Here is a 22540-nt window from a genome sequence, read left to right as displayed (position 1 = left end):
CGATTCAATATGTGCAATAGATTTTTTAGTAAACGCTGAAGAGAATACTTGTACCTGGCTCTACTCATAGCAGAGAGTTACAAACGATTATCACCTTCATCTATCAAGAGGAGATGGCTAACGGCATTGTTCCGTATCAACAATTCTTTCGAAGCATGCGAAATCATTCAGACTTGAGAAGCATATTTCGGCTGTCGATACTACTTGAACTCCCGCACACGGATTTTCAAAATTCGACAGCTTGGTTCAGATATCTTTCTTAAGGCACTATTCACGCTAGAGGGCAGCAACTCAGTCAGCCGAGGTGAAGCTGAGAATAGATTTACTTAATAAACTTTCCAGTAAATAACTAAAATTATCTCGTGCCCATTTTTTAGAAACAGAAGTCACAAAATGAGGTCTCAAGACTAATGCTCAATTTGTGTCGGAGGAGAAACTAAAATGCCAGGCTTCAAACATTATCCGTACTTTATCGCAATAGCGACTTATATCTTGATCAATAATACTGCAGCTACTGTGTTAGTTGGGTAGTCGTAGGCTGTTCTCATGACCCTGCATAGCAGTTGAATAATCCGAATTTACAATAGTTATCAACGAGGTCACACTGAAGACTCTTGGCGGGTGAGATGGTACAGGGTCCTTCCAATCAGATACATTCGCAAGTCCAAGTATATCAGATGGAACAGTCTCCAAGTGTATAAGACGGAACAATCTCTAAACTGCTGTTGCTGTTTCTGCGCACTTATTTCAATCTTCTTATCTATTGATGAAGTACCACACGTAAATGTATTCAATTTCAACGGGGCTTATTACTGCACCAAGAAACAGAGAAAATGAATGCGGTTGGCCAGCCTTCCACTGTGGCTACCAGCCAGAGTATTATTACGAGAATTTTACCGACTATGAGCATCCTTATTCTTTTAGTCGTTCAATCCTAAGGCACTTACTCATTGGATACGGAGTCTTTAGTATTCTCCAAGAAGTCTGTACACTATTGTCAGATAGTAACCTGCGACAAGGTTCAAGTTAGTCTTGAAGCTCTACAGGTGTGGTTGTTAAATCTACAGATTGTGAAGCTTCGACGACTGTTGTAAATGTTTTGCGAATGGTATGACTTCAAGGAAAGGTAGAAAGTCACTGTATCTGGAGCGCAGTCTTTCAGGGCTGAGCTCAGAAATCAACAAATGGAGCTATTCTACACCATCGTCCCCTTTACGCAGTGATCAGGCACCCCCCAGAAAGAAGTTGCGAAGGAAAACTGATAGTGCTTTGAAGATAGAAACGTGCCGCAGTCCATGGTACAATCTGTATAGCCCACGAAGTGTTGCTGAAGTTGCCATCCACAAACGCAAATTGCAGGACGTCCAAGAAGCTTTGGAGTGCATGTTGAAAAGCAGTTTGGATACTCGCATCTTAATTCTTACAGGTCCGAGTGGCGCCTCCAAAAGTACAGTGGTTTCCCAACTTGCCGAAGTTTTAATACCAGAATATCGAAGAAAGAGTGCAAATAGTGCCATGCGAATGCAACACCACTCAGAGACAAATGAAACCGTCGTAGAATACAACAGTGAGGATAGCTCATCTATGAGAAGTTTCGAAGACTTTTTGTCTCATACAAAGTATAAAATCGGACCCAATCTGCAATTGATTTTGATAGAAAATATGCCTAACGTATTTCATAATGAGACACGACTACAGTTCCGTCAAAGCTTACTGGAATGGCTATATGCGCCGGAGTCCGTTTTGCCACCATTAGTTGTATGTCTTACAGAATGCGAAATAGAGAATGATTCAAATAGCGACACGTTTGGTATTGACTATACTGTGTCTGCCGAAACAATTTTAGGTAGTGAAATTTTATCTCATCCCAGAACCAAAAGAATTAAATTCAATCCTGTAAATACCACTCTGATGAAGAAACATCTTTCGCAAGTCTGTTTGAAAAACAGAGATAGCCATGTTTGGAAAAAGAAATGGTCACAAAAGGATGCCTTCATCAGTCAATTAGCACAAAAAACTGGAGACATCAGATCAGGTATCTCCACTCTAGAGTTCTGGGCAACCTCTTCGGTAAATGTACCAGTGGAAACGAGAGAAAATTCTGTATCTTACTTTCATGCCATTGGAAGAATACTGTACGGTTCAACTGATTTCAAAGATGATAACGAAATGATAAATTCGATGATGGAATCGTTCAAACATTATTTTTCCCAAGGAAATTCAAGACTGGGTCTTTTGGAAAACTACGGCTCTTTCAATAAAGGCAACTTCGATATTGCAACTGCAGCCCGAATAACAGAGTCTCTGAGTAATGGTAACACATTCGATCGTGTCCCTGAATCTCTAGAATATGCTATCAGAAGTGTTCGATGTGCATTAAGCGATGTCAGAAGTGACATATCCACTAATGGCAAGTCTTTTTTCCCCAGGGAATGGAGAATGCAATTGCTTCAAGAAGAGTTCAAAATAAAGAGTAGTGATTATAGTAACGTATCAATGTACAAATACGGGTGCACACGTCGTTCTAATGATGTGGCTCTCCATTTTGGATACTACGACCCTCTTATTAGGAGCTCGCAGTATTATAAGAAAAAGGCATTGACTCATTATATCACTCAAGTCAAAGACGCAATCCAAAAAAAGCAAATTGAAAAGGTAAACTGCACATTTCCTGAAATTGAACCTTCTGTGGATATTATGCAACGTATTGGGGGCGGAATAAAACCCGTAGCACGGCAAGAGAACCTTATCTCTGACGAAGATGGGCAACGCATAACAAAAATTTCTTTGTTACAATTGAAGGAGGAAACAAATATCAAAATAAATTCTTTAATCAAATACCGAGAAAATAACATGAACCCCGTTGACCAGCAAACAGACGAGGACGATTCTTTTGACGATCCTATTGTTGATAGTGATCAAGAGACTCAGGAATCCAATTCTTTTTTACTTGAAGAAAATGATGATTCTCTTTATGACGAATTTCTCAAAGAAAATGTAAAGTCGGATAAACAAACTGTTGTCGATGAGTCGCTTTCGGATTCTGATTTGGAAGGATTATAAAATAAAGCAATTTGATGCTGTGTAAAACATTGTGTAACTTTCTATCAACACTAAACATTTAATACTTTTTTTTTTATTGTATAGCGGATCTGTACTATATTTGATTGTTATGTAAGGTATGTAAGAACGTCTCTGGATCCTCCTCAAGAGACTCTTTGATAATATCTAGACCACCTTGAAATTCACCATTAACATACAATTGAGGAAATGTTGGCCAATCGGAGAATTTTTTTAATCCTTCTCTCACCGTAGTATCCTTCAATATATCGAAGAATCCGAATCTCACTTGGTGTTCTCTCAAGATACCCACCATTTGTCTAGAGAAACCACATTTTGGTTCAGATGGACTGCCTTTCATGAAAAGCATTACTGGAGCAGCGCGTGTTAGTTTGGTCAATCTTTCATTCAATTCTTCTTCTGTTTCTTCCTCTTCCTCCTCATCTTCATCTTCATCTTCATCTTCCCCTTCTTCCCTATCATCGCCATCTTCACCTGGGGCTTTATCAGAGCCATTGGTTTTCTTATAGTCATTCAACGCATTGACAAATATTTTTGGATCTGCACCGGAAAGTTCCTTTAAGATTGTACCGTTTTGTAGCAAAATGAAGTATGGGACAGCTGAAACGTCAAATAGATCAGCAATTTCAGAATTCTCGTCCGCATCTATAGACAGAAACAGAACGTCGTGGTTACTAGGCTCGTCACTCAGTGCCTTGAACACTTCATTCATAGCTTTGCATGGCGCCGCCCATGACGTCTGGAAATAAAGTGCAATAAGCTTTAAACCAGCTTCCACAGTGGTGTAATTGGTAAAACTATCTTGGTCCGTTATCTGAATAACGGGCATGTTTCAAGAACACTGATATAATTGGAAATAAGTAGCAATAACGCACAATTAGAAGAGCTCTTTCGGCACCTAATAAAATGTCCTGCTGAATTTATTTGAGCCTCTCAAATACAACTCTAAATCTATGAAGAGATGGGCGTATTAAATAACTAGCAATGGTTTGTAAAACTGCTATACATTCTTTCTCATTTCTGTTCAATTTTTGAGTTGATCCAGCCGTTTTTATGTAGATGTAAGCAGTTTAACATGCACAGTAGAGGTTTTTGACAACCTAAACTCAGAAATACACCCACACGTGACTTTTGGCCAATTAAATCTTGCCTTGTTAGTAAACAAAAATCGAAAGGTTATAATAGAAAATAGAGATAGAGATTATAGACGAGGTTACAGACGTCTTCCAAACTTATAGAAAGTATTCCAAGCAATGAGCTGTGGCTCATGAGCTAATTCGGGATGGACTTGAAGAACCTTGTGGACCCAATCATCAACGATATCAGAATCTTCGTTCTCCTGGTCTTTCTTCCAAGAATGATACGCACTCCATGACTTAATGTAATTTGCATATTGAATGATGGTCTGCTTCTTACAGACTTTCAGAGGTCTAGGATTTAGAGTGTCAATATTTCCGGTGCGGTAGTCAGAAACGTGTAGGGAAACGTCCTGAATGTCTTTAAATTTTGTTGGATCGAGTTTTCTTTCACTGTACATTCCACGAAGGATGTTGCGACCGGGTTGCTGCCAGTAAGGACCCAGTTTATCCGAATTATAGGTTATTCCGTTCATCATGTCGTCTAGGTCTGGATAATTGACAAATAGAGCGTCAGAATAGCCCCAGACGGCGATGGTTCCATCTCTACGCATATTCTTCCATGCAGAATCCTGAAAGTCCTCGAAATTAAACCAATGAGCACATTCAGCAGCCGTTATCAAGTCGCAGGAGTGGCTATTGGTTCTTTCGGGACCTAAAAATTCAAATTTTTCACAGGGGGACACTTCGAAGGATAAATTCCCAACTTTTTGGGCATTCTGTAATTGTCTTGCTGTATCGATCATGGTACTTGAAGCATCGGTACCAATGATACAGTCAATTGATTTGATTTCACTTGCCAGGTGAAATGTTGCAGTTCCGGGGCCACATCCTACATCGATAGCGAGAGAGCGAGGACCTTGATGGTAGTCCATTAAAATTTCGTAAAACTCATCGGGATAGGTTGGCCTGTTATCGTTGTAGTTCCGTGAATCGAAATCCTTGGCCGAGTAAACAGACATTTTTGCTTAATATGCTTTTTGCAATCATTGAATTATGGTCCAGTCCAGCAATATTTCATCAAGATGAAATCTCATATCTTTTATACTTGATACTAAAATAGTATAACATCGAATGATCCGCTCATTTCATTCGTTAATCGTCACTCATCTATTCCAAAAGAGCATTTCAAAGCAGCTATTACGGTTCAACCCTTAAAACAGTATGCTTTGGGGAGGCCGGTACCGGCAAATGATTTGGAAGAAAAGCGGTAGCGGGAGGTCTTTCATGAAAATGAAAACTGACGAACGAGCCTAGCTGCCTCCAGATAGAGACCGTTTATACCTATCGGAGTTGCTGGTGGTGCTATTATTGCTTAGATATTAGCAGTTGACTGTGGTTGTTCCGATATACAGAAATATGCCAGAGTACCTTCTTTTTACGCAAGATCATAAGATAAAGCGGATCGTACAGAACACATGCCAGCGATATATCTGATGTACGTCAGCTACTGAGTCATAGGACACCGGCAAGAGTAAATTGGGTTTTAGTCTTCCAGACTTACAAAGGCTCCTCTCCAACCTCAATTTTCTATTTATCACGTTTCGCGAAACCGATCAGTTGATTTGAAAGAAAACGTTGGTTTATATTTGGTTAGCGCTTAGTCTAGCATACTTCACCATTCTTTCATACTGGATTAACGGATTGAATAATGTGCAATGTAATCTATTTAAAAAAAAAAACCTGCATCTGTGACTGTAATAATGAGTTAGCAGTGCAGCAATGCCATAGATTTTATAGAAACACAGTCGATTATAGTTGAGCAATCAGCTTATGCAGCTTGCCAAGGGAAAAAAGGTCCTACCCGGATTCGAACCGGGGTTGTCCGGATCAAAACCGAAAGTGATAACCACTACACTATAGAACCAGAAGAATGACTCGGTTACAAATGGCTATTTCATTGGTTATTCCAAGTATAATAGGTCATACTACAGTTTTTAAAGGATATTGAGATGAGCTACATTAAGTATTGGTGCGGCGCTATCATATTTGTAATATTCTGGTTAGTCTTCAAGCTCAAAAAAATGTGAACGAAAAAATAAACTGGAGAAATTGAGTTAACATGAAGATGTGTTTGGTAGGCCGCATCTCTTAAAGCCGATTCAATACGGGCTTACAGCCCTCGAACAGCAGCTCTTTCATGACCATTGAAACTATTTTGATAGAATGACAAAGTGCGGGGGATTTGGCCTGCCGCCCTTGCAGCGACCGCTCTTATGCACTTATGGCTGTTGACGTTTCGCCGCTGGAACATGCTCGATGGGATTGTTCAGCAAGAATACGACGATTGCAATTTGCTCTGAATTAATCGTTCTGTTGAAATATAGATCGATATTGTAAGATATATGAAGGAGATGATATATAAGAATCAGAATCAAGACAATTGGTCTGTGAAACAAAATAAACGAAGCCACATGAAGCCCTAACAGAATATCAATCGATACTGGAAAGATATCGGATGATAATCTATCTATCGCGAGACGTTTACAATTCAAGAATCTGGCTACGAAGGAGTTTACGGAATGAACAAGAAATAACAGTTGTACTGTGGATTCTATGGGACTAGAAATGGTGTGATGACGATGAAAATTCTTCACCTGTTGTCCTCTCATATGGTTCAATAGTTGCACAATGTTAGGTATAAACACTGACATATTTCCCAGATGTTAATCCAGTTCCATTAGTTTTATCTCAATTCATGATATAGAAAGTCAAGGACTTATATATCTCTATAATTGAACACCATAATATCATCATCAATGTCTAACCAAGTCACTATCAGAAACTCCCAAGAACCCCTTCTTTCCAGATACATTCTGGTAGACATATAACGGCGCGAAAGGTACAGCTGGATGATAGCAGATGCGGTAATATCATGAGGTATTTCAGGGTCCAACAGAACAAAGCCTTCGTTCCCTTCACCAGATGGCAAAGGTATGACTACGGCGCTCCGATACTGTCTGCTCGCGGAAATGGCTCAAAAATCCTGTACGATTTCGCGAAGTTAAAGCTACTGGAAAGCTGAGTTGTGATCAACCGCTGTCGGCTCATTTGTATGGTATCGGTACCCATCAGCACGCGATTGAACCCCACGCACGCATCACTCTGTGAATTGATGCTGCAGTGCCAGGGTCTCCCTCGAGCAATGACAACTGCTCGATGACTGCCAGAACATGAGAACATCCTCTTTGTCGGAATACCCGCAGCAGATTACTCTACGGGCTAAGAGAAAAGAAACTGTGGAGAGTCTTCTGCTTCGAGTCGTTCAGCCGTTTGGCTACGTGAACAAGCAAAGAATATCGAAGCGCGGCATCGAGGATATCATCACCGTCTCTATCAGACTTGCCATGCAACGTCACCATCCATCGTCACCACTATATATATCTACATCCTCCGGCCGGGGAAATCTCTTCCCTTTCCACGCACGTTCAAAGTGTCAGCAACACGTGAAACACTTTAAATTCATCATATTCTACGAACAAATTGTATTCGATCTGCAAGTACGGGATCCGTTTGCTTTCTCCTTTGCACTTTTCGTACCGATAACAATAATACAAACTTATATAAATTTCTGTTATAATCCAGAAAACGAGGTTTCTCAGATTCCAAGATAACAAGGTATTGTACCATTTCTGAATAACCAAGTCAGAGTTTTACGTGTTGTTTTGTACAAAGATCTGAACGCCAAAATCGTATGTGAATTCACTGTTTATCATTCCATGTTTCATTGTTTTTTTTGTTTTTTGCATTCTACATCTGTTCCATTTTTCGAGTGCTTGCAAGCCAAAAGGTAAATGTAACGAGGACTGGTTGACTGATTGTTCGAACCATTGAGACCACACTCATCTCTCTCGGAACGTTATCATCTCTCTTCCAGCCTGTATGCTACAGTACTTTTATCTGGCTATCGATTGCCACCCTTATACTTACCCGCCTTTGCTCCTGTTATTTGACACCACTCTTCGTGACCCCCTTCTGTCTCAAGTTATTTCCGTGAGCTCGCGTAATCCTGATCTTGGAGATCACTGTTGAACTGTGTCGAACTGTGAGTGTCCCCGTGGGGTAAATTCCAGCGACCAGATAGTCTTCGACGTATGCGACACCAATGCCGGATGGCCGCGTGGGCGAATGGAACTCTGGCAAAGGGCAACCGAGGGAAAAAACTGTCGCATCTGGATGGCAGACTTCGGCGCCGAGCATCCTCTTTTTCATGCCCATGGGGCGTCCGGAAAATAGAGGAAGCTCGGCGATAGGCTTGGCCTCGAGCGCAGCGTCCAGTTTTCAGCTCGGACGTGGTCAAGCTCTTGAAGTTTGTTTTGTCCGGAGGATAGGGGGGCTTAACGGGCAGGACCAATAGAAGAACAATAAGAGGAGCGTTGGCGCAAAACTGTACTCTCACATACAGTTTCGCGCCGCTGTGCAGCAAGACACAGTGGCGTGGCAAGCGCAGTACAGCGTAGTGCGGCACAACGTCTCGCAGTACACTATAGTGCGGTGCAGCATTGTGCAGCGTTTATCCTGTCGAGCGCTTCTCGCTCCACAACGAGGCAACCAGACAGCATTGCCAGAGAAGAGGGGCGGAATTGAAGCACATTAAGTTGAAACCCTCTATATGCGCGCGCAATAGGGCGCTGCAGAGGGTGGATCATTAGGTATCGTGTTTGCGGGATAGGGGCAAGCGCGCGATCGTACTTGTGAATGTGATTGTAGAGGTCATTGTACTTGCCGTCGCCATTGTGATTGTTTCCATTTCAATCGCCGTCGCAATCGCCTCTACGAAGGCCATTGCAGTGGCGATGGCAATGGCGATTGATGCCTTTTTTACAGTGGCGGTCGTGAGTTAAATTGCAGTTTGTTAATGTATCTTCGCATTGTCGCTTTCGCTTTCGTTCTCGCTCGCTGCGTGTTAAGGAAGGACCCGTCTTCCGGAAGTTTCTTTTGCAAGCCTCCCAGCCCTGTTCCTGTTCCGGTTTGTTTTTTTTTTCAAAATATGGATTTCATTTCTATTTAAAAACTAACCACAAATTTACAATCAGGCAGGACAGGTGTAACAAGGTTAAAGTTTGGTGAGCTTTAGGGATCGGATTAGACAACAATTTCGGATTTCATTTTCTTATAATCGCAGAGGGTCTTTTTTTCCTCTTCTTTTCGATAGCTTTTTTTTGTGGACAAAAGGGGGTACAGGTACCGCAAAAAATACACCAGGGGCAGAGATTTGTGACTAACGGAAAACAAGAATTTAACAGTACTTTGTTTGGATTGTGATTACTAACTTTTTTTTTTCTAAAAAACAGCTCTCTATTTGTAGGGAAACAACTAGTTTAACAAGCATTAAAAAGATAGACAGGAATTAATTTGAATCTCAATCTGAAGCTGAATCCAAATCTGAAACTAAATTTGAAATTGAATTGAAAAATGTCTGTAAATCGTGAAGATTCTGTGTACTTGGCCAAATTGGCTGAACAAGCAGAGCGTTATGAAGAAATGGTCGAGAACATGAAAGCTGTAGCTTCATCTGGCCAAGAATTATCCGTTGAGGAACGTAATTTACTTTCTGTTGCGTACAAAAATGTTATTGGTGCTCGTCGTGCTTCCTGGAGAATTGTTTCTTCTATCGAACAAAAGGAAGAGTCTAAAGAAAAATCAGACCATCAAGTCAAGTTAATCCGTACCTATCGTTCGAAAATTGAATCCGAATTGACAAAAATCTCGGATGATATTTTATCCGTTTTGGATTCTCATTTGATTCCATCTGCAACAAGCGGTGAATCTAAAGTTTTTTACTATAAGATGAAGGGTGATTACCATCGTTATTTGGCAGAATTTTCCAGCGGAGATGTCAGAGAAGAGGCTACAACTGCTTCTTTAGAAGCTTACAAAACTGCTACTGAAATTGCAACAACTGAATTACCACCAACTCATCCAATTCGTTTAGGTCTTGCATTGAATTTCTCTGTTTTCTACTATGAAATTCAAAATTCTCCAGATAAAGCTTGTCATCTAGCAAAACAAGCGTTTGATGATGCTATCGCTGAACTGGATACTTTATCAGAAGAATCCTACAAAGATAGTACATTGATCATGCAATTATTAAGAGATAACTTAACTTTATGGACTTCTGATATGTCTGAAGCTGGTCAAGAGGATCAATCACAACAACAGCAACAACAACAGCAACAACAACAGCAACAACAACCTTCGGCAAATGAATCAGCAGCACCAGCTGAAGGTCAAGCTCCAAAATAATTTTAAATTTTAGAATAAAGAAAAGATCAGTTAAAATTTTTTTTTTTTTTTTAACTTCTCCCTTATTATTAGATTGAATTTAATTTGAGGTAGGTAGTCAAAAAAAAAATTGAAAAAATTACTAGCTTGTGTATCTTTTCATAATATAATGTGAATCTAGAATTGTGTTTTTGTCTCTACTGTTACTATTAACTTGAAGTGAAAGAAGTTTTATAAGAATGAAAAATTTGCAAGAGAATACTTTGAACCCTTTTTTTTACAGCCAGCAGGAAAATTCTTAATGGTAATCAGTTACCTACCACCTACCAGATGAATTGTATTGGACCTTTCATCTTATCAATTCTCTTAGTTATGCACATTTTATTTTATTTTTCCTCTCTATTCTTGTGTAAAACTACTGTTAAGTCTATTAAAAATATATATATATATCTGTTAAAAGCTAAGCCATGAAAACGCGCGGAGCCCAATTTTCTTGACTTTACTATTTCATATACAAGATTTGCGTTAAAGAGTTGTTTAAGGCAAACTAAACCATTTGTGTTCTGGCATCTGGTCCATTCTATCCCTCCAATTGCTTTAATCTATTTGATATTAAAAGATGTCTGCTGTTCCGTTAATTTTCTTCAAGATTGCAAACTTAACATTTGGTACCCTTGCTTTGGGGGCGGCCATTTCACAGTTTACTTATATCACCAGCAATTTTAATGCATTCCTATTAGCGATTTATGGTGTTGTGTTCTGCATTCCAATTATATATCTGGAATTTAAAGTCCCACCAAATCTCTACAGATTTGCTTCAAACTACTTTAGTTTTCTGGGAAGGGGTTTAACTTATATTTTAATTGGTTTTCTGATCAATTTCGGCGGTATTTTCAAGATATTGATTACGTTGACCGCTGTAATGCTGGGTTTGGTTTACATTCTATTTCAATTCTTACCACAAGTGGAAGAACCACAAAATTTTAGGGGCGAAGGTTCACCAATCGCTGTTGATGGAGATTACGACGACGTTATCTAATAGAATTTATTATCATCCTCTCTATGTAAACTACTTACTACACTAATGTACAGAAAAAATCGAAATAAAAAAAGAGACGCGTTATTGTATTCAAAGTTCCATTGCATCACCATCGCCATCAACTGACGAAGTTTCAGTTTTGTGATACTTCATTGGTTGAGTTTCTCTCAAAGTAATACCGAATCTCTTATCCTTTGATAAGGCAGCAAGTTGGAAAATACCTTGAACTAGCGGATCCTGCGTATTCAATTCATATTTGGAATGAACCCAACTTGGTTGACAAGTCTTTGAACCACCTGTTACTCTTAGTAGTTCTGGTTTTTCATTTAAACTAGTATCACTACCACATAGGAGAACTGTACAAGATTCGCGAGCTACTGGCAATGAATGTGTCTCCGGCGATTTCATAAATGATTTCAACTTCAACGATGAGATTCCTAGCTTTGGTAACGGAGTTTCGTGGCCTGGTAAGGTAAGAGATGCAGTTGCATCATAACTCAAGTTACCTTTAGTATTCGTAGTCTTCAAAATATGATCCCATGGTATGTATTTTGCAATTTGGATTGGCTTTTCCAAACATAAATAGTTATTTGTGATTTCACTCATACCCAACCTAAACGACTTCAAATCCTGCTTTAAAGCTTCCAATTGATTATTTTCACCATTTGAAGACGACGAAGTCAATGGGAAATTAGGTGAGAGATGCGCCAATTTCATTGGATAAACACCGTTTCTATCAATTTTTGTTAGAAGTTGTCTGGAAGTTTTCAATTTTAAAGTGTATGAATGAGCGAAATCTCTGATGAAAGCGCCTGATCTGGCCACCAATACGTCATTCTTGTGGGATTTACCAGTATACGAATCAACATCTTGCAAAGTTACTAAACCTTGCTTTTTAAAATCGCTCAAAGGACTCATTTTCAGATCGATCAAATAAACTTCACCAGATTGAACTTCAAAATCATCAGTTGGAATTGCTGATGCAGACTCGGTGATCTGAGTCGCACGTTTGGAAACAGTAAGCTTGAGTTCCTCGGTTTGCTCTTGTTGAGCAATCTTGGCTAACAGTTGAGCCTCCTGGTGTGATTCCGTCCATGCAACACCTTTATATTCCCTTTCTGCGATGATTCCTTCATTCTGACCCGCTAAAAATCTTCTAATTCTACGGACACGAGAGCCAGGAACAACACAACAATTGAAAGACTGAGCAATCTTATCGACTACATTTCTGATAACGTGGCCAGTGACCGCATTTTTGCCATTCAAAGTCAGAGATGCAGGTATTTTTTCCGGCGTTAAAGAACAAGCCAACAGTGCAACGACCGTGTCTGAGGCCAGATGAGCAGCTGCGACTGCATCAGCCTTGCCACCGAGCAAAGGACCAGTGGGCACCCTTTGCTCCCTTGGTAACGACACATCCACGGGATATATCACCATGGTGTGGGAAACTTGAGAGGTGTATCCATCAACATGGACACCAAGAGAAATTTTGACAACATCGCCAGCTCTCAAAAAGCCAGTGACTGAGGAGAGCAACCCATCGCTCTCTGAAACATCTTTGTTCCAGTTCACAATATTGTTTGAATCATCAACTTCTGGGCACCAGCCGTTTGCAACCTGGTCGATATCTATGCTTGTCGGCAAAGCAATGCCTCTTTCGTTCACTTTGTTGGAGTAGCATTGTTCGAGTCTTGCGAGCATAAACGAGTCAGTAAGCAGGCATAGCTCACTGATACAGATCTTCGTACCATCGTTCCGATGGTACGACTCATTGATCAATCCACTAACATATTTCAAAGCTGTCTGTGCGATCTGCCCTGCTGTCCTGTACTTGTCCACCACAGACTCCTGCAGAACGTTTCTGTCCTTCAGCAAAATATCCTGATCCTCTCTCGACACAGCTAATTCCATTTCAATCTCTCGATGCCTCGAATTAGCTCGATATGTAACCTTTCAATTACAAAACAACGCTATTATTCTTGTTCTGATGCTCATCTCATCGCATTTTTTTCATCAAAACTTTTCAGATCGCCGCCAACGGGGCTCGCCATGTACGTTGACCGCGATAAGCCTGACAAAAGTGCTACGATTGGACGGGAGATACCGTTCAAGCGGGTACAGCAGAGTCTGGCTCTATTCTCTAGGTATCTGGTAATCCCATTGGTACTCTAGTGTTAGAATTGCCACTTCATTGACCCATTGAGCCCGGTAAGAGAGAGCAGCTACGATTACCGAGTATTTTTATTCGTTCAGATAGGTTACCCGCCGCAAGCGGCTATCAAAACGCGCTCGATATCATCAACTTGGGCGCTGAGGGGGGTCTTTAACGCAGCATATAAAACAAAGGATAACGACAAGAATGAGATACATTCAGAGGAAATTAACGATTCTAATTGGGAGAGGAGCAGTTTAGAAACGGTACAGATAGAGTTGTTTTGTGTCGATTGTTTGAAATGTTGACAGCGGGTTTAAAGAGACAGTCGATTTTCCGTGGAGGCAGAAGTGCATTGCACAGGAGAGGGTTGTCAGTGGCTCGTGGATTTGCGAGTGCAGCCAAGGGTAAAAGTGGTGTAGAGGAGTCTGATGTGGTGGAAGTCCAGTTACCGGAGTCGTCGTTCGAAGGATACATGCTGGATGTACCAGATTTGACGTACAAGACAACGAAGGGGACGCTATTGCAGATGTACAAGGACATGATTATTGTGAGGAGAATGGAAATGGCCTGTGACGCATTGTACAAGGCCAAGAAGATCAGAGGGTTCTGCCACTTGTCCGTGGGGCAGGAAGCCATAGCAGTGGGGATTGAGAACGCAATTACGAAGCGCGACTCTGTGATCACGTCGTATAGATGTCATGGATTCACGTACATGAGAGGAGCGTCTGTCCAGAGTGTTCTGGCGGAATTGATGGGCAAAAGATCGGGTGTGTCTTATGGTAAAGGTGGCTCCATGCACATGTATGCTCCAGGATTCTACGGTGGTAACGGTATCGTTGGTGCCCAAGTTCCTCTTGGCACCGGGTTGTCGTTTGCTCACCAATATAGAAATGAGGACGCATGTTCTTTCACTCTGTATGGTGACGGTGCTTCGAACCAAGGTCAAGTATTTGAATCATTCAATATGGCCAAATTGTGGAATTTGCCCACCGTTTTCGCCTGTGAAAACAACAAATACGGTATGGGTACCTCGGCATCAAGATCTTCGGCAATGACAGAGTATTTCAAACGTGGTCAGTACATACCAGGATTGAAAGTCAATGGCATGGATATCCTTGCTGTTTATCAAGCTTCCAGATTCGCTAAGGATTGGTGTGTCTCCGGAAACGGGCCACTGGTCTTGGAATATGAAACTTACAGATATGGTGGTCACTCGATGTCTGATCCAGGTACTACTTACAGAACAAGAGATGAAATTCAGCATATGAGATCAAAGAACGATCCAATCGCTGGTTTGAAAATGCATTTGCTTGAACTTGGTATTGCTACCGAAGAAGAAGTCAAAGCTTATGATAAAGCAGCTAGAAAATATGTTGACGAGCAAGTTGAATTAGCAGATGCAGCACCACCACCAGAAGCAAAATTATCTATCCTTTTCGAAGATGTTTATGTCAAGGGTACTGAGACTCCGACTTTAAGAGGTAGAATTACAGATGATACATGGGATTTCGAAAAGCAAGGGTTTGCTAACAGAGGTTAGTATCAATTGTAAACTTCTCCATATGTACACCATTTATGTGTAAATAAACAAAAACCCAAATTAACATATTCATTCTTATCTCAGTTTCTGTAGTAGTCTTTAATTTATCCCTTTCTATATATTTTATTTTTTATGCATTGTCATCGTGAGGCTCATCGCCGTCACTGGACCCCATGAAACAGAAAGCACAGATCAGAAACAAAGCCTATGTCATTTACATTTCTATAAGGAAATCGACACTGGAGATTCATTTTACTTACAATTAAATTAACATAAGACTGCTGTCGTGTTAGCCAAGCATGCAAGCTGTAAATAATAGTATAATTTATCAACTTACCAACGTCGGAGCTACTCAGCAACTGTCACCGCTAAAGACCCCCAAGAAAAATCCGGCCTCGAGAAAGGATCAACTTACACCATCACCGTCATCAAAAGGTAAAAAATGGACGGAAAAATTGGCTAAATTTCAGAGGAGTAGTGCAAAAAAGGGAAACCCTTTTGCAGTTTCTCCAGCGTCGCATCCTTTAGTGAGAACCCCTACAATTAGTGATGAGCCTGGTAATGCAAAAACACCGTATTCGCCACCAAGCAATCAGCTTTTCACTTCCCGCACTTCGTCCTTACCAAGACCTAACTCAAGTTGGTGTCATAATATATCCGGCTCAACTCCGTCTTCTATGGGTAGTGGTGACACTGTCAGACGATTAGCTGCGCCTAGGGTAATACCATTTGGCTATTCGAAAGATCGCATTTCCCCAAAGAAGTCCTTCCTGAATGAAATCTGTACTATTTGCGACGAACCTATATCAAACAAAAGTAGCGGAGAAAAAGTAATTGAGCTTGAGTGTTCTCACATTTTTCATCAGGAGTGCTTATTACTGTCAATTGGAACGTCGGGCGATACACCTTCCAATGATTTATACAATTTGTTCCCACCATGTAGGGCTTGTCTCAGCGAGACAGGAGCTTTCAATAGATGCATACCAAGGGACGCAGAACTAAGGGACAGGTTGATATCAGGCTTTTTACTCAACAGAAAAAAAACAGTTCACCTTGAAACGCCAACAATATCTCCCAATGTAGCATCTGGTAATTATAAAGGCCAGTTAGCAACACCTGTCAAAATAGCAGGTTTGAGTCAAGTGAGGAAACAGTCGCTTATGGCGGAAACTCCGACTGCATCTAATTCAATGAAAAACATATCATTAGCAAGCGCCCCTACTAGAAGGCAGAGTGAAAGGGTAACCAGAAATGGCATTAGTGCTAAACAGACAAAGGTGTGTGCACAGCATGTTATAAGAGGTAGTTATTTTGCTGCTTCGCCATCTATCGTGTCGTCAGTAGCTGAGTCTGATTCATTTATTTCCAACGATGCTTCTCAAGCATGTTTGACCTTGGAAACAGGTTATAACATGTTTCAACTACCTATTTTGAGAACGTTTTACATAAAAACGCTCTTGAGGAACTCCCCTACGAAAATAATCGATTGGGAAATAGATGATAAGTTTGGTCTCCTGCGATGTGTTGACAAATTGGTTGTTTCAAAGGATGGATTCAACTACACACCTTGTCTGTGCTATCTCTTTGAAAAGAGGTTGGTCGTTTGCTTATTGATTGAAAAGGATCACACTAGGTGTAGTAATATCCTAGAAAACCGGTTTGAATCTGTTGAGATCTACGGTCCACTTTCTAATGCTAAAGTAACAACCTTTGAAGCGTCCGTTCTGAGATGCACTATCCAAGAACACACTTCTGACAACTGGCAAAAATTGTTTTTGAAAGAATCGTTAAATTCCAATAGCAGCAAGATTATCCAGAAATGGATCTCAGGTTTGTTGGATTTTGAACTTTTGTTCAAGGAAACGGATTTTAGCTCCACCTTAACTGCACCTTTAATGATTGAAAATATGCTTGATTGCAAGAGTGACGAGTGCAGATCATTTACAGGTCTGGTATCTCCTAGAAGGTTAATAGAAGTGACGGCCTTTAATCAGGGCCATCGCAGCGTAATCATGAAACGAGCAGTGGACTTTTTTACCGAGTGTGATCTGGCGACAAGTCGGAGCGCTGTATCATATGCAACAAATGCAACGAATACGATTAGCACTGTGATGACTTCTATAAGCCGGATTCTTTCCTTGAAGCGAGAAACCCCTGATGATTTAGTTATCGTACTGCAACTCGATTATGAGAAGCTCAAGAAAGACAATGGCTTCAAAATAATTGACAATAGTTTGAGGGCTTTGAACTCAAAGTTTCTATCTCTCAAACTATGTTTGGTTGACTCAGATGGTTTTTTAATAGATTCATTTCTTCTGGGATCCCATCATTTTACTAGTGTTATGGAGATGGCGTCATGCAATAGCGACAGAAAATTCGAGCCTCAGTGGCTGAAAAATAAGTATTATCCGGGAGGTCTGACTCAGAACGTAGGTATTGCGGTTATTTCGAATTCGAGCATGCAGAATGGCAAATCGAGTCTTCTGTTAGATTATGATTCGTTTACATGTGGTGGAAGAAGAAGACCGAATGAACTCAAAGTCAAGATCGGTTACTTAAATGCAGATTATAGTGATAGAGTGAACGATTTGGTTGAAGTAGAATCTTGGAACGATCTACTAGAAGCAGTGAGCTATAGTTTCAGTATTTATTTCGGCGATGACGATGATGACAATATCACTGATTGCGAAGTGACGACAGATGAAAACTGTGTCAGTGATACTGAGGAGAGCGAGGTTGGTGATGAAGGAACAACAATTTCTGATACAAAATCTTCAACTGTTGTGCGATCACTGTCTAATTCCAACATTGATCATCTTTGTGGAAGAGATAGCTTTGATAGCGGGCTCGCCTTCTTGAAGTCGCCAAGAAAAGAGGACGCCGTTCGATACTTAGAATTCAGTAACGAGCAGAATAAGGCAAAGCATTTGTGCAATGCTGATGATGTCTGGGACCCTTTATTCAATGATATAGAACAGGCGATCAAAGAAATGGAACAACTCAGTCCTATGCGGTCTGCGAACAGAGAAAGTTTCCGATCCTTCATTTGTCTTTAGTTATACGTGAATTGAAGAAATTGTATAATATCTAAAATGATAGATCCTTCGCAACATTGATATTTGATCAATTATGCCTTCTTGTATCCAATTACTAATCGCAGAACCAAAAACATGTCTTGAAGACCTAAATTTCTGGATAATCATTGTGTGCTTACTCTATGTATTATGTCACAAGAAATCGGCACTGACTCTTGCTAGTCGTTCCAGCTCGTAATAAATAGAGAGGACCCACAGGTCTCTTTCCTGTCGAGACCGTGCCATGAAAACCATCGATCTACCAGTGACTCCTAGTTTTTTTGTGAGCGTTAATGTAGACGGATTTCGTCTAAATTTTTCATTATTGGACGTATCCGCAGAAGCATCATGATGGAACCCGCCATCTTTGCTCTCTACCTCGTTTCGCCTCTTTACAGTATGGAAGGTGCGTTTTTTACCGAACCAAAGCGTAAAACACCTCGATGTTTCGTCCTCCGTTGATCTCCAACCGTCGCTATAGTACCTTGGTAACGAATGGCTTCCGGGATTAATTTCATCAAAAGTATGGTCTCTCTTCAATAAATCAAGTTCTGTTGTAGCGCCAGAATATATGTAGCAGCCTTCTAGAGGAATAGTCAAGTAGTGCGAGTGATTAAGCACATTCTTAGCAACCCCCGAAGATGATCTATGAAAAGCATGATAAAACGTCAAAAATCCAGGAATTAGTATAACGAAATACCTTGAAAAGATGCTGTGTTTTTTTGGCTTTTGGTAAAGCAGGCCTTTTTGAAGTGAGGGTCGCAGTCCTGAAAGCGCATTCGCATTATAAATTGTGGAATCTGTAACACCACGATCAGTTAGCCATTTTGGTGTGTTTCCATTGATGTTTGACTCCTCTTCTTCATCAAGTTTTAAATTTCGGAAATTTTTGATCTTAAGCGCTTTGCTTTTCTCAGATTCAGAGTGTCTCTTTCCTTTCCAGTATTTTATCAACCCTTGGAGCCTGGTAACCCATTCTTCGCAGACAGTCTTGTTAGGTGCCAATAATTTCAGAATGAGACCATTTGCTGTTACGGCGCAAACTAAGTAGCTTGTGTCATCCTTAATATTTTTAGCGTGCCGCCAAAACGCTCTTTTTGCTTTACTGTACAGCTGGTACTTAATCTCGCAACCTTCCACATTTGCGACTGTTTCATAAAAGACATTTACTATCTCTGTCATGTCAATCATTCCTTCGGCCTTCATAATCTGTATCACGCGTCTATTAAAGGACTTGAAAGCGAATAGATCGTTTTCTTCAAACGTGCGAGCATCAATTTTGTCTTTTAGCCAGTTTATATGACCACTTAGATCAAGCGGATAAGGATCATGTTCACACACATTAGGAGTCTTCATTAGCATTTGTTTTGTCTCATCAGGAGAAGTTTTACTCTGGGAACCTTGAAACAGCTTTTCGAAAGGCACATCAGCACTGACTCTATTCGATTTCATATAAAAAAGTAGATTGTCCACGGTAAATAGAAAAGACGGCTGCAAAAAGAACTTTCCCAGAGATGTTTTTTCTTTTCCATATTTGTTTGTTAATTGTATTAAAAACCCCTCAACAGCAGTCGGCTCAACAAGTATGCTTTTCTCTCCCACTTTTACCAATCTCGGTATTTGAGTATATGATCTGTATTCCAAAAGATGTGATTTGCAAAGAGCTAAAGAATTTCCGATTAATGCATTTTGACTTCCTGACGACCACTGTAATAAGTCATAGCGCTTGAAACAGCATCCTAATATTACGTTACTCTTATCCCATTGCTTCAAAACATCTCGATGACTTTGTTTTAGCTCCTGTACTACTGCTATGTTTATGTATCTCATCAAAGGATTTTGAAATACTTTGTATCCTCTCCGAAGAATTGATAGAATTAATCTTTCTGACTCATTTGCTTCCAGCTGGAACAATTTATTCACTATGTCCTTTGTGAACTTCAATCCTACAGAGATATCAGCGTCAGGGACTCTTATAACCAGTTCTTTTGGAATTGTTGCAATTCCTAGGTATTTCCTTAGCATCTCGTATAATTTACTTGAATCATGGAGTGTTCGGCATCGAAAAATATAAAAAGCCAAAGGATTTAAAGAGTCTAAATCTGGATCGTTTCCTTCTGCGATCATCCCAGAATATTTGTCATCGGGCTTTTGAACACATATTGTCTTATCCAAATTACTGTAGAAATCAATCTTGCACTGCATATCTAGAAAAAAATCCATTGATTTGGCCTTTCTCTTAAAGCCCTTGTCTAAATTCTTGGGGGCATGCACACCTTTATAGAACTGAATGAAAACAGGCCTTTCAGATAAGTTCGTTGATCGTACAATGACGAAATATTCCTTCCACCTCTCAGCAACTCGTGTATCAATTGGCTCTACTTCTGAAAAGTGCAAAAGAGGCTCTTTTCTATCAACTGCAATCTTTTGCATTACAAGTACTCTGCCTGCAAATAAAATCACGCCACTTCTTAGCCGTTGAACCAAATTATGATGAGGACTATAGCAAAGCTGAGATAGTTCCTCTGCTTCTTTTTTCAACCTGTTCAATACTTTACCAGAAACCCCTTTATGCCTTTTTATGTGCCTCCTTGACGCAGTAAATTTGACTAACTCATTCTTGTTCAGACTGCAATCGGTTTCTTCTGGACTTGGATCCAATACACGCATCACTTCAGAAACTTTAGAGTTAGTTGTGGTTTTCAGACGAACAAGAGGTAATTTCCTTACAGCTAAGGAAGAATAAGAACCAACTACTCGACTGTGAGAAACTATAGTATTCGTATCCCGTTTATCGGCAAATGTGATGGCACGGTTCTTTGCGATTGAGGAGATTTCTTGGCCACTTTGTGACTGACGGGCAGTATCATCTGAAGCTTCGGGAGAAACTAGTTTATAATTTGAAACAGAGGGAGAAACGGAGTCTCCCTCTTGCAACGCAGAATCTATCCCCGATTCAGGGACTTGCATTGTAATCGTAGATGGTTTGTCTTCATAGTCATATCTATTACAGGAATTTTCTCTAAATGGATGTATGATAGGGACTTTTCTTTCCGAACTATGCATGGAGCTTTTCATTGAAATATTACTAGGTCTCAATGAACTTTGTAAATCTGTAGATGACTCGAAATCATCGAAAACCGAACTTTCGTAATCGACATTCCTTTGATCATGATTAGTGCTTAATGGGTACCTGTAATTCACTTTCTCTGGTGCGGATTTCTTCTGGAGAGTAGGAAGCACAGGAACTGTCTTGCTCTGGCGTACTTTATGTTGAAGTTCTTGCAATTTCGCTATGGGTTTACTTCCGTGGGGAGAAGCAACTCGTAGCTCTGTTGCCAAAGTTTTCGTCTCCTTTAATTGTCTCCTTGGGCTTGGTCCATAGGCAGTCCGCGTCGAACTACCAGGTGTACTTGGTTTATTTGAAGCATGTTCCTCCCCATAAGTGTGTGAACCTGCCTTTTTATACATCAGGCGATATCCATAGTTATCTAGCTTTCTTGTGTCCCTATCTATCTTTCTCGATCCAATGCTTGAAACGAATTTTCTAAACCCTACTCGCTGCTCATCATACCAAAGAGCTGGCACACCACCCACTAACACAACTTTCGAGGATAGTGATATCTCGACGGGTGATGCATTCAGTAAACGAATGGCAGTGAATGAGTTTTTAGGAATATCAATCAATGTTACAGCATCTTTTTTGTAATTTGGGCATGAATGGCGAACAAACTTCTCCTCATCAGAAATAATCTCAAGCACTTTCCGAGAAGAAAGAACCATAATACAGTCAAGACCTTTCCTAGTCTTTTCACTCAGTCCCACACACCTAGATCGAATTTCAGTTAATTCTATTATTATATACTCTTTCGCAAATCCTCAACCTAGTGATGTTCCAGTGTTTTACCGCATTTTCATTTTCTGACACATCTTTGTGTTCAAATAGCGACATGCGAAGTTGTGGATCGCAGATGACAGCACTTAAAATATGTGAAAAAAAAGTTCTAGACTTGAGTAAATCGAGTTTGATTCGAAGATCATGAAGTTATTAGATTGATAAAACTGTTGACCTGATCTGAATGTCGAGATCCTTCTCGAAACGTCAAATAGAGAGATTCGCAATAAGTTCTGTAGAAGCTGGAACGCGATAATCTTTTCTTTAGCGTAATACATGTAAATGAAGTAGTTGCAGCTAAAAAGTTGAAGCTTTTGAAGGTTTAATGGTACAACTTGACCAAAAATCTATATGAGTGCAGTATACTGTGATTTTGAGTATTTTCGCAGTCAAGA

General features: G+C 40.3%; 9 protein-coding genes and 1 non-coding gene across 10 annotated transcripts; 5 read left to right on the top strand and 5 right to left on the bottom strand.

Moving 5' to 3' along the window:
• Positions 1-1110: 1110 nt before the first annotated feature.
• RAD24 (Rad24p) lies at positions 1111-3063 on the top strand (the record flags this gene model as incomplete). Its single annotated transcript, XM_037290412.1, has 1 exon — positions 1111-3063. One exon carries the CDS (start codon positions 1111-1113, stop codon positions 3061-3063), a length of 1953 nt encoding a protein of 650 aa, XP_037146307.1.
• A 94-nt stretch (positions 3064-3157) lies between these two features.
• GRX4 (monothiol glutaredoxin GRX4) lies at positions 3158-3910 on the bottom strand (the record flags this gene model as incomplete). The annotated part of the gene is made up of 1 exon (XM_037290411.1): positions 3158-3910. The coding sequence occupies one exon, from the start codon at positions 3908-3910 to the stop codon at positions 3158-3160; it is 753 nt and encodes a 250-aa protein (XP_037146306.1).
• Positions 3911-4294: 384 nt separating this feature from the next.
• TMT1 (trans-aconitate 3-methyltransferase) lies at positions 4295-5179 on the bottom strand (the record flags this gene model as incomplete). The annotated part of the gene is made up of 1 exon (XM_037290410.1): positions 4295-5179. The coding sequence occupies one exon, from the start codon at positions 5177-5179 to the stop codon at positions 4295-4297; it is 885 nt and encodes a 294-aa protein (XP_037146305.1).
• Positions 5180-6012: 833 nt separating this feature from the next.
• On the bottom strand, positions 6013-6084 carry HG535_0Gtrna7Q. The gene has a single exon. It is a non-coding gene; the product is annotated as a tRNA-Gln (tRNA).
• Positions 6085-9632: 3548 nt separating this feature from the next.
• HG535_0G04620 (uncharacterized protein) lies at positions 9633-10463 on the top strand (the record flags this gene model as incomplete). The annotated part of the gene is made up of 1 exon (XM_037290409.1): positions 9633-10463. The coding sequence occupies one exon, from the start codon at positions 9633-9635 to the stop codon at positions 10461-10463; it is 831 nt and encodes a 276-aa protein (XP_037146304.1).
• Positions 10464-11061: 598 nt separating this feature from the next.
• On the top strand, positions 11062-11481 carry TVP15 (Tvp15p; the record flags this gene model as incomplete). The annotated part of the gene is made up of 1 exon (XM_037290408.1): positions 11062-11481. The coding sequence occupies one exon, from the start codon at positions 11062-11064 to the stop codon at positions 11479-11481; it is 420 nt and encodes a 139-aa protein (XP_037146303.1).
• Positions 11482-11571: 90 nt separating this feature from the next.
• ARX1 (putative hydrolase) lies at positions 11572-13392 on the bottom strand (the record flags this gene model as incomplete). Its single annotated transcript, XM_037290407.1, has 1 exon — positions 11572-13392. The coding sequence occupies one exon, from the start codon at positions 13390-13392 to the stop codon at positions 11572-11574; it is 1821 nt and encodes a 606-aa protein (XP_037146302.1).
• A 542-nt stretch (positions 13393-13934) lies between these two features.
• PDA1 (pyruvate dehydrogenase (acetyl-transferring) subunit E1 alpha) lies at positions 13935-15176 on the top strand (the record flags this gene model as incomplete). The annotated part of the gene is made up of 1 exon (XM_037290406.1): positions 13935-15176. The coding sequence occupies one exon, from the start codon at positions 13935-13937 to the stop codon at positions 15174-15176; it is 1242 nt and encodes a 413-aa protein (XP_037146301.1).
• Positions 15177-15475: 299 nt separating this feature from the next.
• On the top strand, positions 15476-18232 carry STE5 (Ste5p; the record flags this gene model as incomplete). The annotated part of the gene is made up of 1 exon (XM_037290405.1): positions 15476-18232. The coding sequence occupies one exon, from the start codon at positions 15476-15478 to the stop codon at positions 18230-18232; it is 2757 nt and encodes a 918-aa protein (XP_037146300.1).
• Positions 18233-18403: 171 nt separating this feature from the next.
• Positions 18404-22033, bottom strand: SPO71 (Spo71p; the record flags this gene model as incomplete). The annotated part of the gene is made up of 1 exon (XM_037290404.1): positions 18404-22033. One exon carries the CDS (start codon positions 22031-22033, stop codon positions 18404-18406), a length of 3630 nt encoding a protein of 1209 aa, XP_037146299.1.
• Positions 22034-22540: the final 507 nt, after the last annotated feature.

This window comes from Zygotorulaspora mrakii, chromosome 7 (genome assembly GCF_013402915.1).
Source record: "Zygotorulaspora mrakii chromosome 7, complete sequence".
Lineage (NCBI taxonomy): Eukaryota > Fungi > Ascomycota > Saccharomycetes > Saccharomycetales > Saccharomycetaceae > Zygotorulaspora > Zygotorulaspora mrakii.
Note: the sequence above shows the minus strand (reverse complement) of the source record. Positions and strands in the feature narration are given on the sequence as shown.